This window comes from Oxyura jamaicensis, chromosome 4, assembly GCF_011077185.1.
Source record: "Oxyura jamaicensis isolate SHBP4307 breed ruddy duck chromosome 4, BPBGC_Ojam_1.0, whole genome shotgun sequence".
NCBI classification, from domain to species: Eukaryota; Metazoa; Chordata; class Aves; order Anseriformes; family Anatidae; genus Oxyura; species Oxyura jamaicensis.
The window spans coordinates 17,859,933-17,878,547 of NC_048896.1; the positions used below are offsets into that span (position 1 = coordinate 17,859,933).

Sequence of the window (18,615 nt, forward strand, 5' to 3'; positions counted from 1 at the left end):
AAGAAAACTGTAGAATTAGACACCTTAATCCATTCAGGCTTTAAAACTCCAGTCTTCCATTAACTGATCACACCAACAGCATCTCCTCCTTCACCTTTACTCTCCACCTCTCTCAAATAATGAAGATGTTCTCAATCTTTCTGTTCCTCTCTTCAAAAGAGAGTACCATCCCTCTATAGCACAAGAGTAGTTGAAAAGTACATTACTCATGGTTCGCAGTGAAAAAAATCAAATGTTGTCATGAACACACACAACATCCCACAAGTGAAATTTCTAGCACACAACATGAATGATATACTGAATGTTTCTGGCTTTGCTTCTTCAAAGTGCTTCCCAAAGTGATTGCATCTTTGTCTTCAACAGATGTTTTGGCCAAGAGACACAAAAATAGGCAAAGACTTGTGCAGAGCCTTATTGGTTATTAAATACTGGTTATTTTTGAACTCAGCAGTTGCTTTATTGACGATTCTGCATGTCTCTTACATTTGCCTTGGTTTATTGGTTTAACTATTAATAAAAAGAAGTCTAGTAAAGATATTTGAAGTTATTAAATTTTATTTGGACATTGTTTCCTCCTTAAAACAGTGTTCCATCTTCATCATCTGTATAGATACACGTGTTCTATTACATCTTAAACCTGCTGCCCAACTGAATTTGATAGATTGGGAGATTTATTTTTTGATAACTAGCTTCCTATCATGTTTGTGCAAACAGATGTCCAAGGAAGGGCCTAGACATCCTGTAAGTGCCTCTCAAAACACATTAGAGAATATATATTTATATGCTCTTTTAAAAATATATATTAAAAAAAAAAAAAAAAAAAAAAGAAGAGGGGAATGGCTTCACACAGGAAAAGGTTTCCATTCAAGACCGCAGTCAACCACAAAATAGATCTGCAGAAACCAGGTTAACTTAAAAATAAACTAAATTTTTTGTTTAAAGTTATTTTAATAGGATTTGAGATTATAAACTTAAATTTCAATAAACCTAATAAGTAATATGTCAAGTATGTCAAGATATTCGTGGTAATAAAGCGTTTCTTAAACAGACAACCTTCTTTTTTAAGCACAACTTAGAAGATGACTGTGTAAGATGAATTTATCTTTTACCTGGGATCAACTATCTCAGACCATAACAAATACATTTAATAATGCTACAAAAAAATACATAGCCACCAATATTCAGAGTTACCACAGACATAAGGGATCAGTCCAGACTGAAATAAGCTGTGGTATGAAGCAAAAATTAGACAAAAACTTCAACTTGATACACAACATATTTTATACTGCATAGTTGCTACTGTGTCGTATGGAAAAGGTTTTCTTTCTCTAGAATCACTCTCTAAATCTTTTAACTCTCTTTTAATGGTGATAGCAATCATACTTTAAAATACACCATTCATACCTGCCTTCACTGTCTGTCTACAAAGCTGAGTTTCAACTGCTCCCTGTCCTTTTACAGGACTAAACATAGTTGTAAGCCTTTGTTGAACTGAAGAAATTCAGTACAAAGCACTGAAGAACAAGAATGTTTTTCTCCCAGTATTCTGAGCTCACACTGCAGAACCCTATACGTGAATAAATATAAGCCATTTGCAGTCCCATCAATACCTTCTAGTCAAAAATCCATAATTTGTTTTTCATATTGGTTCAGAGAAACCATTACCAACTTTGTCTTCAATAAATCATTTTTCAAATTTAATTTCCTGGACTTCAGAGGCATGCTCTAGACCTCCCATTGAATAAACAGGCTTTACTAGTGAGGAAGCCAATCAGGAGTGCTTTCACTTTATAGATGCCAGAGGCCTTCAAGTTTGAGGTTTGATTAGAAATTAAATTCTAGAAAGTTTCTATTCCTCCATGTGGCAATTACCCAAGGATCCCATCACATTTAACTAACCAGGTATTTGGAGATTATTTCTGATTGCATACAATTTGTGGGCTGTACTAAGTGCATATTCTAGAGTGAGATGCAATCTTTAAGAAGATTGAGGTAGTAAACACCTAATAGCTTCATTATTCCAAAACATCATTTCCTCCAAAGAAACAGAAATAATTCGCACAACCCATTTATAGCTACATTGTATGACATCATATTCCTGATAATGTAGGTTGGCATTTCCCCAACTACTAAATATAAAAATAGAAACAATTAAATTCACTTGACACTATTGACTTGGCAATCTGAATACATGTAAACCCTTCGCACGTCTATCTTAAGCCCTGAGGAAGTGTCATGAGAAACATGAGCCCCATTACGCATCCAGCAGGTTTCAAATGCATGGCACGGAGCTTCCTGTCAGTGAACACTGACACAGTTCAACTTGCTGTACGCCGATGTACAATCACTGCAGGGAAGCCTACCATCAGCTACTAGAACTGTGAACACCTACAACAGTGCAAGAAAGACAAGAAAGCAGTGGGGTTTTTGGAATAGAACTCAGAAGATTAAAGTCTTCCCAGTCCCTGGGATGCATGTGGTGTCCCATGTGGTTATTCTCTGCTATGTGGTTTATTCTACAACTCCACCCAAGTTCCTATAGGCATCAGGCAGCTGTTCCTGAAGCATCACTTTAAGCTGTTAACAAACGGTTTACACAGAATGGTGTGTTAAACTACCAAATAGGTAAAAATCCACCCTAAAATATATTACATTACAGCACTGGGCAGTACACTGAAACAACTACTGACAGCTCCACTCTCCTAAACAAATAGCTAAATGCCATTTCTCTCCACAACGTGCTGCTCAAATTACATAAGTTACATGCTGATTAATATTTGCATTAAATATATGATGATCTCATCAAAACAACCCAACATCCACTTACCTAATTATTCATTTAATGGCAATTATAAAAAGCTTAACTTTTCTCTTAGTCCAAATATTTACACCAAGGATTATTATTTATCTAGATTTTCCAATCATGCAATCCCTACTTTTTAGAGAAACAATTACATCTTGTTGATTCCCCACTTTTCATATTCTTTTCTGCTACGATGATACAGGATAAAGGGGAAAATTACCAAAGCGTGCATTCTATCCTCAAACACAGCAGGTACTTCCAAATCCTACCAGGCTCAAAACAAAAGCTCAGCCTAGAGCTTTAAGCTCCAGTCCCTGGACTAGAGCACTCACCGGGACCATGCAATACCGTGATCTGGACCACTTTGCCTGAAGTAAGCACGTGCACATTTTCAGCTCAAGATAGAGCATGTGCTGGCCAAATCTGGTCCCAGTTAAAGTGGCTGAACTGTAATCTCTTCAAAGACATCAAATCACAGTTCACAGCCTTAAAACATTTTCTATTTATTTTATACTTACAAAATCACAAATAATATAGTCACTTCTAATTAAGAATCCTTGCCTAATATTTTTCAGTTGTCTTACTATACACTTGGATTTGCTAAAAATAAGCAAAGAGGGTGAAACAATCTGTGGATATTCAGTGTTAAAAGTATCACAGAAAAGCTCAATACATTATGACAAATTAAAAATCCCTAAAAAATGCCTTCACTGTTCTACATCCCACCCAGGAAAAGTAATCCAAGAAACAGTGAACAAAACTATTAAAAGACATATCTTCTCTTAAAACACTGCTACACTTTAAAAATTAAATAACTCGTTACACTTTTACTTGCAGGCTGCTGCTTACGTTATCCAATACCAGTTTTGACATTGCTTAGTGTGATTTCTGTAACAATACTCTGAATTTCTGTAAGCAAAGGTTCTTCATGCTCACCTCAAATAACAAGATACGACTGCCCCTTTAATTTCAGTTCAAGGTTTTGAAGAGACAGAACACAGAAAACATACACAATCTAGCTGGATTCTTCCAAATATCACAAAGCACTTAGGAACAGTTTATGCAAATTAAATCAACACTCACACTTGATAAATTACATCTGACCACATAACCAGATTTTTTCCAAGAGGGAATAGTGGAGAGAGAGGGACAGGGAGAGAATTACTTGTACGTTGTACGTTCCCAAATGATGCAGAATTCAGCCAAGCTATGTTTATTATGTAAGCTCTGAAAACAGCCCATTGTTTCAAAAAACACAGAAGCCTCTCTTGCAGAGGACAGCAAAGTTCCAGGTCTCTAAGGAGCTAAAACTGAAAATAATAAACAAAGGATTTAGTATTTCCTCAATTACAGAAGCACTTAGCACTGATTTTAGTTATGCAAATCAGATCAAGATCATCAGGTGAAACTGGGCTCCCCTTTATGTTAGGCTCTTCCTTCCCTTGCCTTCTTCTTCCCCATCACTACCCCTTTAGTTTGCTTGTCTTTCTGGCAGCATAGGCCTGCTTTCTACAAAAAACACTTTCTTTACTCCACACAAGTATCTGCTCTTAACTGCCCTGAGTGCAACAACTCAGTGGAGGACTGGAAGACAATTATACAATTTACCAGCTGAGGATCTACCTCTAAGAAATTGTTCTGTAGGATGAAAACCTGCAAACAATCTTACGGAAAGCACTTACTGAAGCAAAACCAACCTAAAACTCATTCTATAGGTTGGTATTTAATAACCTTACTGGAATAAGGCACTGGTGTACTTAAATCAAGGAAGGTGACAATTTACAACATACTAGAAGGACTAGCTGTACCAATAATTTTAGGATAAATAATAACAATAATAATCATACACTCACTGAGGTTGGAAGGGACCTCTTGAGATCACTTTGGCCTTCCACTGTTATTCACCAACTCTGATTTAGATTGCTGTGCAGTTTTTCCTACATTTCATTTTCCAAATTTCTCTTTCACAATACAGACTAATTTTATCTCTGGTTCCTGGTTTATATTTGTCTACATTTAACCTTAGCTGCATGTATCACCAGCTTGATGTCCTATGGGATATCAAGAGACACCTGTATTTATGCATTTCAATCAAGTTGCACTGATTGTGAGCGACAGCTTGGAAAAAAAAAAAAGTGTGCCAAATTACCAACAGGGGTACAAGAACACATCATGAAGAACACAAAGTTTTTGATGGAAATTCTAACTGCCCCTTCACTGAACCTGAAATGAAGAACTGCTACATGAACACAAGTGTTTGGATTGAAAAGCTAAAAAAATTACACTTTTAAATGCTATGGAACAGGTAAACAAACTGGTTGCAGAATAATTGTTTTTGACATTTGTCCTGGTTTCAGCTAGGATGGAGTTAATTTCCTTCCTAGTAGCTGGTTTGGTGCTGTGTTTGGGATTTAGGATGTAAATAATGCTGATAAGGCACTGATGTTTTAGTTGTTACAGAGCAGAGCTTACACTAAGTCAAGGGCTTTTCAGCTCCTCATGCTGCCCTGCCAGCGAAGGGCTGGGGGTACACCAGGCACTGAGAGGGGGCACGGCCAGATCAGCTGGCCCAGGCTGGCCACAGGGATGTCCCACACCACGGGGTGTCGTGCTGACAAGTAATGAACAAGTAACAGTCTCCTGTACAAAACATTTTAAAAGATCCATAACTTAGTAATTTCCTATTGGATGAATCCCCCTCTTACACTGCAGAAAGATTTCCTTCACATCTTCAATTTCACCACAGTCCTTATGGGTCCTAAGACACTAAAAATGATTAATGTCTTGAAAATATAACACTTGGTCTGCTAAACACATGCTGATTTTTTTCCTGCTGTGCAAGGGAAAATAAGTTAGCAACACTCTTGTGCACTTAAAAGAAAAATAAAAAAAAAAAATCCCCTTTAGGATACTCTTTTATGCTAAGTTTACATCAGTATCATCGGTCCAGTCATTTATACTCACTTCTAAAATGAGAGTGTTTTCTGTGCTTATAGAGGTATTCAAATTATTTTCAGTAAGACTGTTCTTCATGCAAAGAAAGAACTTAGTATCACCTCCTTTGTAGGCTTCCCCCTTGTTGCACTAACTAATATTGTACTGCAGAAAAACACCCACAACCCCATGGCATACCTGTCAAAGAAACCACAGAATTTTCCATTTCACCTTTGGTTGAATATATATATATTATATATATATTATATATAGATAGATTTTTAAATTGGTTTATTTCTCAATGATGTGGTACTTCACTGGTGAAGAAACAATATTGCCCTTCCTCCTCCAAAAGCTAAGCAAGAAACCAAAACAAAGGCTGGAAATTAACAGCAGTGTCTCTAAGATCATTCAACTACGTGGCAGGACAGCAACAGTTTCTCTGAACGTATTAACCACAAGAACTGCTTAGATAGTTAAATGTGTTCACTCAACCAACACTTCATCCTCGCGATGACACATCTAAACTAGTTCTTCCTGCTTATGAGAAAGATCTGATTTGAACACAGGTTGGTGTAATAGGCAGAAACTAGACATCTGATCAAAACAGACTGTAGCCATTACAGTGTGCAGTTCTGTCTGCTCAAATGCACCACCGGTATAATTCCCATCTTATTTTGTGATTTCATTTCAGGCTTAGGTCTTTCAAAAGCAGGACTTATGCTTTTATGCAGATAAAGTCGGAAGGACAATTTCCAGTTCCAAATATTTTTGGCTCGGAGCCCAGGGCCTTTGTTGCTCTGAGGTGAAATAGCCTCACGTGGAGAAAAGGAAAACAGGAATTGAGTGAGAGAAGAGACCTTTACAAACAGCTACTGTTGGCTTCCCTTTGAAGGGATCTCAAATGTTAGGGTGTGCTTCACCTCTTCACCTCCTACTTTGTTCATCTTAATGTTTCAGCCCTGCAGCAGGATAACGTACAAGCCACTGTAAGAACAGAAGTGAAGGAGAAGTTACATTTTCATATATTTCACCTTGCCAACCAGGTGCCATCAGCAAGCTCAGGCCAGATGAACTCTTTCAAGATTCCACCAACTATACATGGAGGTCTTCAACTATCTTTGCATCTAACCTGTTTTCTCTGCTGAAAACTGTTGGTTTTGCAATGATTTTCATCCTCTACATTAAGCCCAGGCCTTTTTGTTACACAACTGAGAACGAAGAGGCATGACTTCTGAATTTCACTGACATACCCATCTTCTCAATTGCACAAAATACTTTAACACAATTTCTAATGAGTGATTACCACAGGATTATAGAAAAGGCTCCACAAGTGGTCTGAAAGAAATAAAGAATAATTGTCTATACCAGACTATAGACATTGGGTCTCTGTCTTCCCAGGGGAGACCATTAATAAACAAGCTAAAAATAGTACCTCCCAGATTTATGTCTAGGCACTAGTATTTGCTGGATAGTTATAACAAGTACCATATTACTATCACAACATTATAATACCACATCAAGGCAACTAAGCATTCAAATCACAAAGGTAACCTATCCTCACCTTCTTCCCACAGAATTACTAGGAAAAATGCCCAGTAAATAGTGTTACAGAGCAAGGGAATGCGGCCACATTGGTTTATTTTGTAATTATTTCTACAGCTCTTGCTTACCTTCTGCTTTCCCCCTCCTTACCGATATTGACTAATTGATTGCACAGCAATTGTTACCACTTTATGGAAAGCATTTCTACTGGTGTAAAATACTGACCTAACATTGCATCACAGCTTAGGAATTTACATAACCTCCTAATTAAGTTCTGGAACAGTAACTTAATTGTTGTAGATGTCCTGAAAAGTGCTGTAAAAGCCTCTTTTTTTCCCCTCTTAAAACAACACCTATCTCCCTCAGACCCCTGGTACTAGCAGTAAGCCTTCTGTAAAGGGAGACTAAGAATGGTATTTGTCTGATTTTCATGTGTTAGACAAACATTTATCATGGCAGCTTTTGTGAAAGATTTTTGACAATCTCCTATGAGTTGTTGAGCTTAAATTTTGTAAGGTGCCTACTGTTGATGGTAGTGTGTTAGCAAAATTAAACAAAATGATTATTTTTGACATCCCACACTCCTTAACCTCAGTGAGCTAAGTACATAAACAGAACTACTGACAAATACAGTTTGTAAGATTTAGATAGCACAGCTCAGTAACCGTTTATGAATGTTTCCATTATTTTCACAGCTACACAAACTGTATATTATCACGCATCACCAACTATGCCACAAGTTGTTAAAGTACATGGTTTATCCACAGATATTAAGCCAGCTCAGTTCATTCACCCATATATAAGGTGTTGGTTCCTTACTATGCAGCTTTTAGAATAAGAAAGGCAAACTAAAATTACCAGCACAAAATAAAAAGCACTTTGCTTCCTTAACAACTTCACAAAATACATTCACACCCCTGAATGTCACTTGCTTGAAGAAGCTGTTTGTGAATTACATGAGCCCTTTTGCAATAATCTTGTTTTTATTACATTTGTTGCTAGTTTTCCCACTGCAGTCAGTGGAAACAGCCTTTTCTATTCTTGAAACAAGGGTGAGGTGAAGTTGAGAAAGCCTTTTCAACCACAGAAGTAGGCATTAGTACTAGCTACAATTTCACCGTTTTGTTTGACTTTGTTTTTTCCACAGACTTCGGTTCATCCAATTAAATGCAAAGTTCTAAAGCATTTACACCAATTATTGTCATTTGTACCTTTGCTCCACACTTTTGGTCCACAAACTGACTGAAAAAAACGCTGCTCTGTGAGTACAAAACCGAAGCAGGCTTCCCGGTGACCGTGCACAAGCCTTACCTGCATCACGGTGACCACATGGCAGGGATTCAGCAGGTAAATGACGGTCCTGGTGGCAAACTTGAAGCCCACCTCCAGCCCGAAGATGAGACAGAGGGCCACCAGCAGTAGATTCTTGCCCAAGCTCTCCTGTTTCGCCTGGGGCTGCTGCAGCAGCTGAGCCTCCAGCTCCTTGCAGTGCAGCTGCCTGAGCTTCCACAGGGACAGCAGGATCTCCGCGACACCCACGCTGAGGAAGACGAGGCTCTCCAGAAAGCGCTGCTGCCCTGAGAGGAAGGCCGCGCACTCCGGCCCTCCGTTGCCGGCAAAGCTGGGGTCCACGCCCCCGTACATCCAGTCCAGGAGGTTGTGCAGGCTGTACCGGGACATGGTGGGCCGGCGCCCGCTCTCCTCCCCGTCACTGCCCGGGTGCAGGTAGGAGCAAGTCGGAATCAAAGCCGAAATGCTGTCGGGCTGACGGAACATGAAACGCGAGGACGTCCCGCCTTCCTTCACAAGCCTTTCCTTTCTCCGCCGGCAGCCTGCAAAGAGAGGTGGCACTCACAGGAGGCGGCGAAACCCGGGGGGGCCGCGGGCCCCCGGCTCTCCTCAGGCCGCCGCCCGGTGCCCGCCGCCTCCCCCCCCCCCCGCCCGCTCGCCTCACGCGCCGCAGCCCCAGCGGCCGCCGCTCGCGGCCCTTCCCGCCCAGCGGCGCTCGGCGCCCTGAGGGGGCGGCCCGGTGCCTCAGAACCCGGTACCTCACAGCCCGGCGCTTCAGAGCCCGGCGGCGGCTCCGTTACCCAGCTCGGCCCGCAAGAGGCGGGCCCAGCTCCCCCGTAGCGCGGGGCCGGGAAGGAGGAAGCGCTCCCCTCAGCGGCGGCGGGGCAAGCCTCCCTGCCGCCGCCCTCCCCAGCGCCGCAGCATCCCCTCCCTCCCCGCCCCACACACACACAACGTGCCCGAGGCGCCCCGAAAATGGACGAGCCGCACGAGTGGGCTCCTCTGCTCTTCCTCCTTCTCCTTCTCCTCCTCCTCCTCCTCCTCCTCCTCCTCAGCCCGCCTGGCCCCGCCGCCAGCCCTCGCTGCTGCTGTGTTTTGTGGGCCCGGGGGCTGTGGAAGGACCGCTTGCCGAGGCTGTTCTGAGGGCTGCCTACGCTGCTCCGCCACCCCACCACGCGTTCTGAAGCCGTTCCAGATCAATACGTGCTGTGGGGACTCCTGAATTGCTGCACTGGCTGCGATTTGTCTGGCGTGTAGGCAAATGATCCAAGTTCTTGCCAAAATTTCATTATCGGAACATGGTGATGTGAAAGCGATATTCGCAAGTGAAGGAAGTGGTGTTTGAGAGCAGGAAAACCCAGTAGCGCTGCTCTGTTACAGATGCATTTTTTTCCATTCCCCATCTCAGTAGTCCTGGTTCCCTGCTGCTCCCCACAAGCTTAGCTCCCCCAGACCTCTCCTTGTTCCTCCAGGAGCCCTTGTTATGCCTCCAAGACCCCTCATTCTGCCTCCAAGACCCCTCCTAGTGCCTCCCAGTGCCAACCAGCACCAGAGGCCCCAGAAGCCCAAAGGAATGCCCCAACAGTGCCCTGCAGCCACCCTGCCTTCCTGTTTGCGGGCACTCTCTAGCTTTTCCATCAACGCATATGCTGAGGGCAAGAGCATCTCCTGTCCCTGTGTGTTTTGAGAGCTGCTGGCAGCTCAGGACTACCACACCAGCTCAGACCAGTTTGAAACTAAAAGCTCGCCTATGGACCTGTCACCGCCAGCCTGTCAAAACAGATTTATGCTGTGCTCATGTTCTCATCTTTTTTTGCTTAGTCACCTATCTAAGTCTCTTGCACGCGCCCAGGACTGGTAGAAAAGGACTGGTAGTGTGACTGCATAAGATTCATTTCCTGGTGAACAGAATTTAATAACACCTGACAATGTATTGCTATTCTAATTACAGGCCTTCTTCACTTTACAAAAAAAGGAGTTCAGGAAAGGAGAAATCCCAGAAACAGACCGCAGGCACTGCAAGGTGACAGACAGAATGAAACTCAGAGGCAAGTTACAAAGCTGTCTGCAATTGTAGCAGCAGTGGTTGTCCTATGGCACAGGGCTGGGGAGATGGACCTGTGCCAGGTTGTTCATGAGCAGGCAATCCAGTTGGTAGGCTCCAGGAGAGAAAATACTCTGTACTTATCTTTACAAGCAGTATTCCTGTATTTTACAAATAGGGGAAGAAAAAACTGCCAAACTAGTGATGTTAGTGCTGAGCTGTTTCTGTGGGTATCCTACAATTGTTGAACAGAAACTGTAATAAAGGTTACAATATTTTTGGGGGGAAAGAACATAAGTATGTATCTAATACATAATACATTCTCTATGTGTTTATTTTATGTGTACTCTACTAAAGACATAAAATAATGAAAGAAAGCAAATTATAATCATAGTAAATAAGAACTAGATGAAACATACACAAGTGTTCTGGACTGATCCATTCAGTTATTGATTTCCCACTTCATTTACCATAATTTAGATGAGGTCAGTAGTATCACTGTGTTAAAATCCTAGAAAAAGCTCTTACAGAATAGCTTAGATCTTAATCTTAGCTTTGAGTTAATGAGGAACCTATTAGAACAAGAAAGTGAAACCACAAGGGACTGGTATAGCCTCTTTCAAAATTGAGTAAGTGAAAATTTAACAGCAGGGCCAAAATGGCCTATGTTTTATAGCAAGCATAAGGCTATTTTTTTTATAAAATCTTTGCAAGATGAGTTTGTCCCTGTATGGATTACTTCTACCTGAATATGCCGAAACATTAGTTTTGTTTTCAGTTAGTATATGTAGTCAGCAAGGCACTTGCTAAATATTACCTGGAGAACTGTATTAAAAGGTCTATACAAAACTGGCGGGATAGCAAGCAATGGTTCATTGTTGAAAGGAAAGATACATTGGTGGGTTTCCAGCATGTGTCCTCAGGCAGGTTCTGCTTGGTATTTTTATTAACAATGCAGGTAAAGGAAAATAGAACATACTCAAGTTTTGCAGGTGACTCAAAGCTGAGGGGAAGACAAATCAATTTCAAAATATTCTTGATAACTCAGAAACATTTTTTTAAAACAACAACAACAAAGAAATCCATTAAGAATGAGATGTGTCATAGTTCAGTAGTATTCATATAAACCAGCTGCTGTGAACCACTGCCCTTCCCTTCCCCATGCTACTCATTTTCCCTCTCACTTTCTTATGCTAGCATAAGCTCTTCTGGGGTGATGTGGTTGACTGTATGAGGAAACTGGTTAACATTACAACTCTAATCCCAGAAACAGCTGGAACCTGGAGCACCTCCCTTCTCCATTTTATCCTACTTTGGGTTATGGTGATGGGTGAGGTCACCTGTTTTTCTGTGATTATCCACTTACTAGAAAGGAGCATAGCTGGTGTAAAAAGAATATCTTGGTATGACTGATACTTTTAGCAACAGCACATGAATTGTTAATTCGTGGTTGGATTGTGATCCACTACAAATCCAGGAGATGTGGGTTCTCAGTTCCTGATCTGTTGGGTGGCTTACACACAGCTCTCTGTGTTCTCTTCACTCTCTGTTTTGGTTTCAGCTTCTTTCAAAAGCACTCTGAATTCTGTAAGAATTGAGTAGTATTGACAGAGCACTGAGCCGTTGCTCTTTTCTGTTTGTTAACCATTTCTTCTCTTCCTTTCACTAAGTAATTTATGCTCTCTCTAAGATCCATTGTAAACATATATATCTCATGTGTCAATAGAAATGGTTCTCTAAAAGCAATAAATTCCTGTGACTAAACTGTTTGCACAAGAGCCTGAGGCTTGTTCTTGTATCTAATGGTTGATTTGTTTTTCTGTCCATAACTTCTTAAAATTATCAAAACAGTGAAATCTAATGTCAATCCAAGAAGGAATGCCAGGGCCTCGGGGATACCCATGGTCCTTAACCACCCGGAGCAGCCTTGTGTAGGGACCGCACACACATCATCTGCCCAGGAGTTCCGTTTTAGCTCTGGCCTGGTCCCAGAGGCTTTATTCCTGTTTCATGAAAGAAACCTGAAGAATAAATCAATTATGTCCTGTTAAAGTTCATATCATAAGTCTGTGGTAGTCGGGACTGCACCAAAAAACTTCTGATTTACCCTCTTCCATTTTCTCTTTTCTTCTCCCACATTCATTAGGCGTTTCTTGGCCAGCCATGAGTAATGCAGACTTGCAAGGCTGACTGTGCACAGGAGAGAAAGCTTTGCTTTGTTCCCTCAGCTTGCAAATTAGCATTTATGTTGTTTTATGTGCTTGCTCTGGATAGTAAAAACTGTGTCATATGTGAATTCCTGCTCTTACAGGCACAGGTACTAGGAATGAAATGAAAATTGCCTACCTAAGATAGGAAGTATAGAGGCCATGTGAATGGAAGGAGAAACAGGAATGGGGACAAGTTTTGCAGAGTTGTGAGGTGCCAGTTAAAGTACTGCAGTTTATTTACAAGGATTTTCAATAAAAGAATGTGAACCTTATGTGCAGGACCTTTGATCTGATGATCTTTGGAGATGCAAGTGGAGTCTGAGTCCGTTACAGACAAATTTACCCTTCTCATACACTTATCATGGAAGGTGGGTTGAGATTCCTTGTTAGCCCGTCATTTCTTGTCTGAAGAACAGTACTTGGCACAGTACTGCAGTCTGAAGTATGCCTTGAGTGCTCAGAATGAGACTGGGAATAGCCACAGTGCAGCAGTTGCAGACTTGGGGTATGAATATATTCAAATCATGTCCACAGAAAGCAACCACTTTGTGCTGCTTAGACTTGCAAACCAGAAGGCTTGTTTCCATACAGAATGGAAACCAGAGTCTCTTTGGCTTTCCAGTGACATCCTACCACTTTCCACTTTTCACCTGGCCTTTTTGCTGCATTCTCTGTGACCCACAAATTAAAGTGTTTTTCTTTCCCAAATCAGGAAAATTGCTTCCCTACTCTGAATAAACCTTCAGAAGTGTATACACATACATGCTTCCTCTCTCCTCTTTCTTGCAATATTTTTTTCATTGTTAGCTTGGCTGTGATATCCCAAGCTGAGATCTACAATGTCTCAGGATATTTTATAGTCTGAAGAAAATTCTTCTCCTTTTTTTTTTTTTTTTTTTCCACTTTTCATAAAGTAATCAGAATCATGATCATTTGCAAAAGCAGTGGGGCTGCAAATAATGATGTACTGACTGGTAAATGCTGATTACATACTTGATTTGCTGTATTGAGTATGAACAAGGGAAATAGACTGATCAGTTTTGATTCATATTTTTAAACAATTCTATTTTACTTCAGTGACAGGACAAGAGAATATTAACTCCAGTCTTCAGAACTGTTTAGTTTAGAAAAAATATCTAACCAAGAATATTTCCTTCATTGGTAGTTTTGATAAATGCATTTCTCCTTGCTCATGATCAATTCAGAAGTAGAGTTCTCTTTCTCAGATTTTCAGAATAACTGTTGGTGGATCATTCTCAAGTTTTGGAAAAAAAAATTAGGGCACAAGAACAAGATACCTCCCAGCAAATCTTGCATACTGGTGTCAGCAAGTGAAATGATCAAGAGCTCAGTGATATTGTCATTAAGCTCCAGAGTAAATATTCTGCCCCTAAAGAGAGATGCTTATAAATATTATAATTTTTTAAAAGTTGAATTATTGACAGTTCACACTTTGTAAACTACATTTGCAACTAGAAGTGACTACAGAGCAACTACCTGGAAAAATTCAGTCTGGTAAGCCACAGAGTACAGAATGGGTTTTCTAACATTTTCCTTTTCCTTCTGCTCCTGTTCCTTGTTTCTCCTTACTACAAGTCTAGTTTCATAGAGATACTACCATTCATTATTCTGACTTCCCTCTGTTTATTCAGTTGCTCACATATATTTTTTATGAATTTAAAGAGAGGCTTGTTGTAGTGTAATTGATGATTTCCTCTCAAGGAATATTCTTGTGAGAAAGATGAAAGGCTGTAGCATCTCCCTGCCAGCTGATTTAGCTAGAACATATGCTAGACAATACTGAAAAACAGTAAATGTCAACTTGAAACATTTGAAATAGAAGCTTGAAAAGCATACCACATCTTCCATAAAAAGGTGCAGTATTAATAGGCACAAAAACAGTTGGATGTAAAAGCAGGCATAAATCAAGAAATAATATTAATGTGTGTGATTTGTTCTGAGACAATGAAAATCACCGTTAAGGGTTCTGCCTCTTAATTACTCTAATTGAAATTAACAGGTCAAGCTCTCCTGTCCGTAACTGTAGTAGAGGTTGAGGATGCATCTGAGAAATGGTGATCCATTTCTTTGTAAGCTTGTATGTTAAAAGGAAAAAGGAATTCTCTGAAGATATTTGAAGCTTAGAGAAATAATATTGTTTGTTAAGATGCATATGAACAAAAAAATAATTTGGTATAAAACATATCAAAAGTGTTCTTAAGAAAGTTACCATTCCCATCCAGTCATTAGTATTCTTCTTAAGCCTGAAGTATCTTCAGAACTAACAGAAAGAACAAGACTGATCTTTCCACACATCACTAACTAACCATTCTATGCCTTAAAGTGCTCAATGCCATTCACCCCTTTCCATGTTTGTGTCCCGTACTGTAAAGCTATTTTTCAGTTTTCAAGGCACTTGCTTTATTTCACGTCCTGTCCCAGCACCATAATATTGCTAAGTATAATAAAAGGCATTTCACAAAGAACAACACAAACTATTTTTCTTGGAAGCTCAGCCTTAACAGCACTTTTCTCACTGCTGCCTTCCAAGTCAAAATATTGTAATATTAGCACAATGCACACGGATACATGTTCATAACCACAACAATTCAATAAACTTCCTAATAAAGTTTAGCTAGTCTTTCAACAAAGCATATCCAAATGGAAGGTGATCTCTGAAATATCTACAGGTAGCCTACAAGATATTTCTCACGCTGATGTCTCATGGAAAAAAAAAAAAAAAAAAAAAAAAAAAAAAAAAAAGAATCAGAAAAGCAAATCAGTGATGAATTTGATGAGCATATTAGTGTTACAAGAATTGGTAAAGCTGTAGTTCCATTCAGAATGTAGATCAGTTCTTAAAATAAGAATTATTTGCCCAAAATTAGTCCCAGAATTATAGATCACATACCAAGACAGCCTGAATAGCACAAGTCCAGTTGCAAGCACTGACAATAGTTGTCAACTAAACAAATTCCTCCTGTGCAACAGAGACTTTCCAGGCCACTAGACTCCTGAGGAAAACTTCAGTAACCAGAGTGACCTCATATCATATCCTGAAATCAGTTAAAAGAATGTCAATCTAAAGTACATTGTAATTGTTTTCTGCTGATGGGACCACACTAGTTATTAACAGAGGAAACAAAAAAACTACTGTTGTCATGAGGCATGGGGTTAAAGTTCATCTGTAAGCACATCAGGATTTGAATTTTTTCCATATTTAAAGGTAGAAATAAACACCCTGAATGGGTCTAAGGAGCTTAGGCAGTACATACTGCAAAAAGCTAAATAACGTATAATCAAAGTATGAGGTAAAAACTTGGTTTGGATTGTTTGTTTGCGTGAAAAAAAAGAGTATTTCCAAAGTTGTGCAGTCAAGTAACTGGCATTTTTCTAGTATGACAAGGAAAGAGACTATTTTAAATGAAAACATTATTAAATGAAAATAGATATTGATTATTTGTATTAATTTTGTCATTCCTGTAATAATTCAAATTGCCAAGCAGGAGAAGCTGTGGGTGTTATGTGCTTGAGTAATAAATCCATGATCAAAATGAACCATAATGTATGCATGAGGGGATGACAATGTGACGGTGAATGTCTCTTTGGCCAGCCAGAGACTAGCAGAAAATAAGAATTTTTAGAATTTGAAAGTATTGTGGGAGGGCGGTTTAAAAGTAACTGTGATGCCAAAGAAGAGAACTTTAGATAGTACTTGTGAAACAGAGTTGAAGTTCCATCAGTTTGCAACCCCTGACTTTCATCTGCAGATAAAAGAACTTGATACTTCTTCTACCTGCAGCTCTAGTGTGAGTTCAGCCTTATAAAGTGAATCAAACTTCTGATTACAAGACTCTCTGTCACTGCCTATAAACCTCAGCCTGAGAGATCCTGAATGCTTGTGTCTTCCCTTAACTTTGTTTCTATTTACTTTGTTTCTATTTACTTTGTTTCTATTATTAATATCACAGGAACATTTGGCACTCGAAATTAGAGAACCATTATTTTCAACATAATGTAAAACAAAGGTAATTCTGGTTTCAGAAACAAAACAAAAGGTAAGGAGGAGAAGTATTACCTGATGCTATCTCTGGTTAGTTAAGTTGTATGAAATTTGTATGATTTCATTCTAACATGGGATATTACATGATCAGGCTCATAATGGCATAGTAGTGTGTTATCACTATGTATTTTTATGTCTTGTGGTTTTAGGGAAGAAGGTGTTCAAAGCTGAGTATCTCAGCTTTTTACAGTGATCTATCAGGAACTTAGCACACATTTTCTTAAAGGTTTCTGACCCAAACACGGGTTCTGGGACCCATAGGTCCTCCTATATTTTATTAGCATGCATAGATATCAGTCAAACACTTTAACATTTATATTGAACAGAATCCATAAAAATAGATTCTGTGAAATACCAAAAGGTTCTTCTCGTACCCTGTTGAAAACAATGGCCCTCAGACATCACACAAAGAAACCTGGCTTTTCTGCATAATGTGCCATAGTCCCCACTTGTAGGTGTGTAGAAAGCTTTCAGCTTTGCCAATGTTTTTCAGAGTCGATTCACTGAAGATGCAGGTGTATAAATCTCTATTTATTATTTTAGAGAATTTCATCTCATTAGAGTTTGTATTAATAAGTTACTGAAGGGGGAAATGGTTATACTGTATGTATATTATGTGCAAGTTTTCTGTATTTCTGTGTAAGTTTATGCATTCCATACAGTCACAGGAACCTCCTATAAGACAGATCACATTTCAGTTCTTTGCAATTGATAGGCTTATTCAACCATTTTGGTAAAACACTGTATGGAACAATGAGCCCTCTAGTGGTTGTTCATCATCTTAAATTCTCATTATAATGCTCTGTATTAACTAACACAATTAACAAACAAACAAACAAACAAACAAAAAGCCTTTCTTTTCCAGTAGCAGCACAATTGTTGTGGTTTTAACTCTTGAAGATATTATTATCACTTTTCTACACATAGGAAATTAAATAGTAAGAACTGGACTGGTTTGGTTCTAAAGCTAGAAACGAGTTCCAGTGGAAAGGGATTCAGGATTACACCTGCATGATGCGTGATACTCTTCTGTAAGGGAATTTGACTTTAAATACCAAGAATACATCTGATTCTGCAAAAGGCAGCAATCAAAAAATAAAATCCACTGATGAAGGGGCATTTGGTCACTGGGAACTTGGAGAGGCCTAGATATATCAAGCATTTTTTACTTTGTATATTGATAGAACAAATGCTAGACAAAATTTTCAAAGTTTGTGGGAAGGAAGAAAGGAAAGAAAAGTATTGTGTGCTTTCCTGTTAGAGGAAAAAGCTAGAAATAGGTTTAGCAGTTCTCTGATGAGATGGGGTGGAAAGGAACCATCTAATTTGCAGCAGTCACTGGACTGAAATTAGTGATAAATAACCTGACTTTTGTTTTCTTGAAACGTGTAAGGATTGCATTTCTGAGGAAGAGCTGACATATGCAAAATGTTTAAAGGAAATAAGAAAATATATCTCTTGTGCAAATTTAATCTCTCTGCTTATATCCCCACCTCAGCATTCAGACAGATCCTCTGGTCAGTGGCTCCTTGATTCTTACTGCGTCAAAGGATGCGTGCTAACAGTTTTAAGATGCAACAGCAGTGAAATGGTTTTTCTTTTTCAGGCCAGTTGTGCTGTGACTTCTGTATAGCTCAGCCCCTTTTAGTTTCATTAGTCTGTTCTACAGGTCTTACAAAGATTTACCACTGGGCTCTCTAAATTTATTAAGGCTCTGAGTTCATGT

The 18,615-nt window shown here is 39.5% G+C and overlaps 1 protein-coding gene across 4 annotated transcripts in view; it reads right to left on the minus strand.

Annotated features, from left to right (window-relative positions):
• Window positions 1-9,669, minus strand: part of TMEM164 (transmembrane protein 164) — a 110,376-nt gene extending 100,707 nt beyond the window's left edge. Inside the window, exons 1-2 of one of the 4 annotated variants that reach the window (XM_035323709.1) lie at window positions 9,331-9,508; window positions 8,594-9,114 (exon numbers count right to left, since the gene is read on the minus strand). In XM_035323709.1, the coding sequence (XP_035179600.1) occupies window positions 8,594-9,058 (465 nt within the window). In that variant the 5' untranslated portion in view covers window positions 9,059-9,114; window positions 9,331-9,508. The other 3 variants (XM_035323707.1, XM_035323708.1, XM_035323706.1) reach the window with 3 other exon arrangements.
• Between the last annotated feature and the right edge of the window lie 8,946 nt (window positions 9,670-18,615).